Source organism: Mus pahari, chromosome 18 (genome assembly GCF_900095145.1).
Source record: "Mus pahari chromosome 18, PAHARI_EIJ_v1.1, whole genome shotgun sequence".
NCBI lineage: Eukaryota > Metazoa > Chordata > Mammalia > Rodentia > Muridae > Mus > Mus pahari.
This window is the reverse complement of record NC_034607.1, coordinates 31,980,828-31,982,940: the sequence shown is the minus strand read 5'-3', so window position 1 is coordinate 31,982,940 and position 2,113 is coordinate 31,980,828. Positions and strand designations below refer to the sequence as shown.

The 2,113-nt window shown below is 41.0% G+C and overlaps 1 protein-coding gene across 4 annotated transcripts in view; it reads left to right on the top strand.

Annotated features, from left to right (window-relative positions):
• Tmem232 (transmembrane protein 232) overlaps positions 1-1,584 on the top strand; it is a 209,513-nt gene extending 207,929 nt beyond the window's left edge. For 2 of the 4 annotated variants that reach the window (XM_021217976.1, XM_021217975.1), the window contains exon 13: positions 974-1,213. In XM_021217976.1, coding sequence (XP_021073635.1) covers positions 974-1,213 — 240 coding nt within the window. Of the gene's footprint in view, positions 1-973 lie in introns of all 4 variants that reach the window. The other 2 variants (XM_021217978.1, XM_021217977.2) reach the window with 2 other exon arrangements.
• The last annotated feature ends 529 nt before the right edge of the window (positions 1,585-2,113 follow it).

Sequence of the window (2,113 nt, the reverse complement as noted above, 5' to 3'; positions counted from 1 at the left end):
CTCTCCTCTCCTCTCCTCTCTCTCTCCTCCCCTCTTCTCTCTCTCTCTCTCTCTCTCCTCTCTCTCCTTGCTGGATGTCCCACCTACATTTCCAGCCTAAGCTTTTTAATTGAAAGGTGATGCATCCATACAATACACAAGATGTTCTCTCTACAGAGGTAATCTACCATAAGCACACATGATTTTGTTATTTAACAGGTCATCTACTATAAGCATATATGATATTGTTTTAGTTTCAGTGTTTACGCATGCGTTTATTTAAACATTTTGCAAATCTTGGAATAAGGTTGCATGGCATAATGTGAGTGTTGTGCTGAGGGTGACAGACAAACAGAGAAAAACAAAACATCGCAGGTGGGAGTCTTAGGGTTTCCAGCAGGTCATGCCTGGAGTGACTCCACACCGAACAGTCTACTTAGCCTGAAGAAGGTTTGCTACGCCTTGTACCCATTTCCTCTGTCAACAGTGTTAGAAGAGGGTACGTTCCTCCTGGTGTTTAGTTCTTCTCAGTCCTTAGTTCCAACACTAGTTACAGCTTCTTAGCTCTCCTCATGTCAGACACACTCGTCTGCTACAGTGAAGAACTGCATGGCTGTTAATTTCATGTCCAACCTGATTAGCAGTAAGACTGAATGCTTGACTTTAGTATACATGTTCTGTGCAGTTTTTTTTTTCTTCAGTGATATTGTTCATGTTCTAGTGTAGGCTGTCATGGAAACATCAGCATTGAATAGGACAGCAAAGCACCCTGGGATATAGAAGCAAATCTTATTTTTAAGACAAAATTCTGCTTCTGTAGGGCATGTAGATCTTTGTGCATTTTTCAAATATGCTAGAGTATAAGAAACATGAGGGACACCCCTGCAAACAGTAAGAGAACGGTCATATCAGTGCACATTTGAAAAGCTATTTTTGACATGTACTTTTTCCATGGAAAAGTAAATATGTAAATGAATTATTATCTCTGTCGCAGTGGCAGAAAGAAATGGAGGCCCGAAAGCAAGAAGAGGCAGCATATTGGGCCCAAAATCAGAAGAAAAAGAAGGAAAAGGAGAAGATTCACTTTCAAGAAATTATGAAGCAAAGAGAAAGGAAACTGAACAAACAAACCAAACCCTATGAAATAATTCTGTCAGAAAAAGAAAGTGGCCCAGAAAAGAAATGTGGGTTCTTCGAGCTGGAACCCAGCACCACCGCGCCAAACGCTAAGTGAAACTGGGTGTAGAAGAGCTTTCTTAGAGTCAGCCTGCAGCTATTTTTAAAAAGGAGTCGCTATCTTGACACCCATTCGTAGTCACAGCATAGTCTTAAATTAGTAGTCAACTCTCCTTCACGTTAGGTGAAGTGGTTTTGCCAGCTATACCCATTCTTCCCTCAGTGGCTCGCCCCTTGTTTGAGGATCGCTCTTTCAACCACTCTCAGGTCTGATATTCTCTGCACTGCGAGAAGAATGTGAAATGAAGCCTGATCAACAGGTCAGAACATGAGGGGGTGGTAAGAATTTTTCTTTAGGGTGTAAATGAACATGGGATTGAGTCCCTAGAATCACTTCTATTTGAATAAAGAAATTAGGATGGCCCTGGAGTCTGTATTTTATCGTCGGTTTTCTGAAGAACTAAACCCCACAGGATACACGACTGTGTAGAAGCAAGTCTAGAAAGGTAAGTCTCTAAGATCAGTGTGATGTTTAAGGGATGGCTAAAGACACCCCTGAGTGACAGATGTTTTAGTTTGCCATATGAGTTGATGAGACTGGGTTTGAAGGAGTCCAGAAAGTTTGGTGCTAACGACTCAAGGCAGTCGTCTAATCAGGAATTATTCTATAAATGGTATTTCATTTCATCTGAGATTCTCAACCTATGGGAAAGGATAAAGGGATGTAGTTCCTATGGCTCCTGGTGTTCCTTTCTGAAAATATAGATAAAATATTTTTAAATTTCACACATGTAGTTTGGTGATATTCAACAGGCAAGTACTTTATCTGGGATGTCAAATGCTGACACAGGTTGGAGTCGTACCCCAAATCAGTGAAGGGCCCTAAAGAATAACTATGTAGAGAGATGCTGGTCTCTCCATTTCTGAATCTTTCTGGCATCTGAAGTGTGTTCTGGTT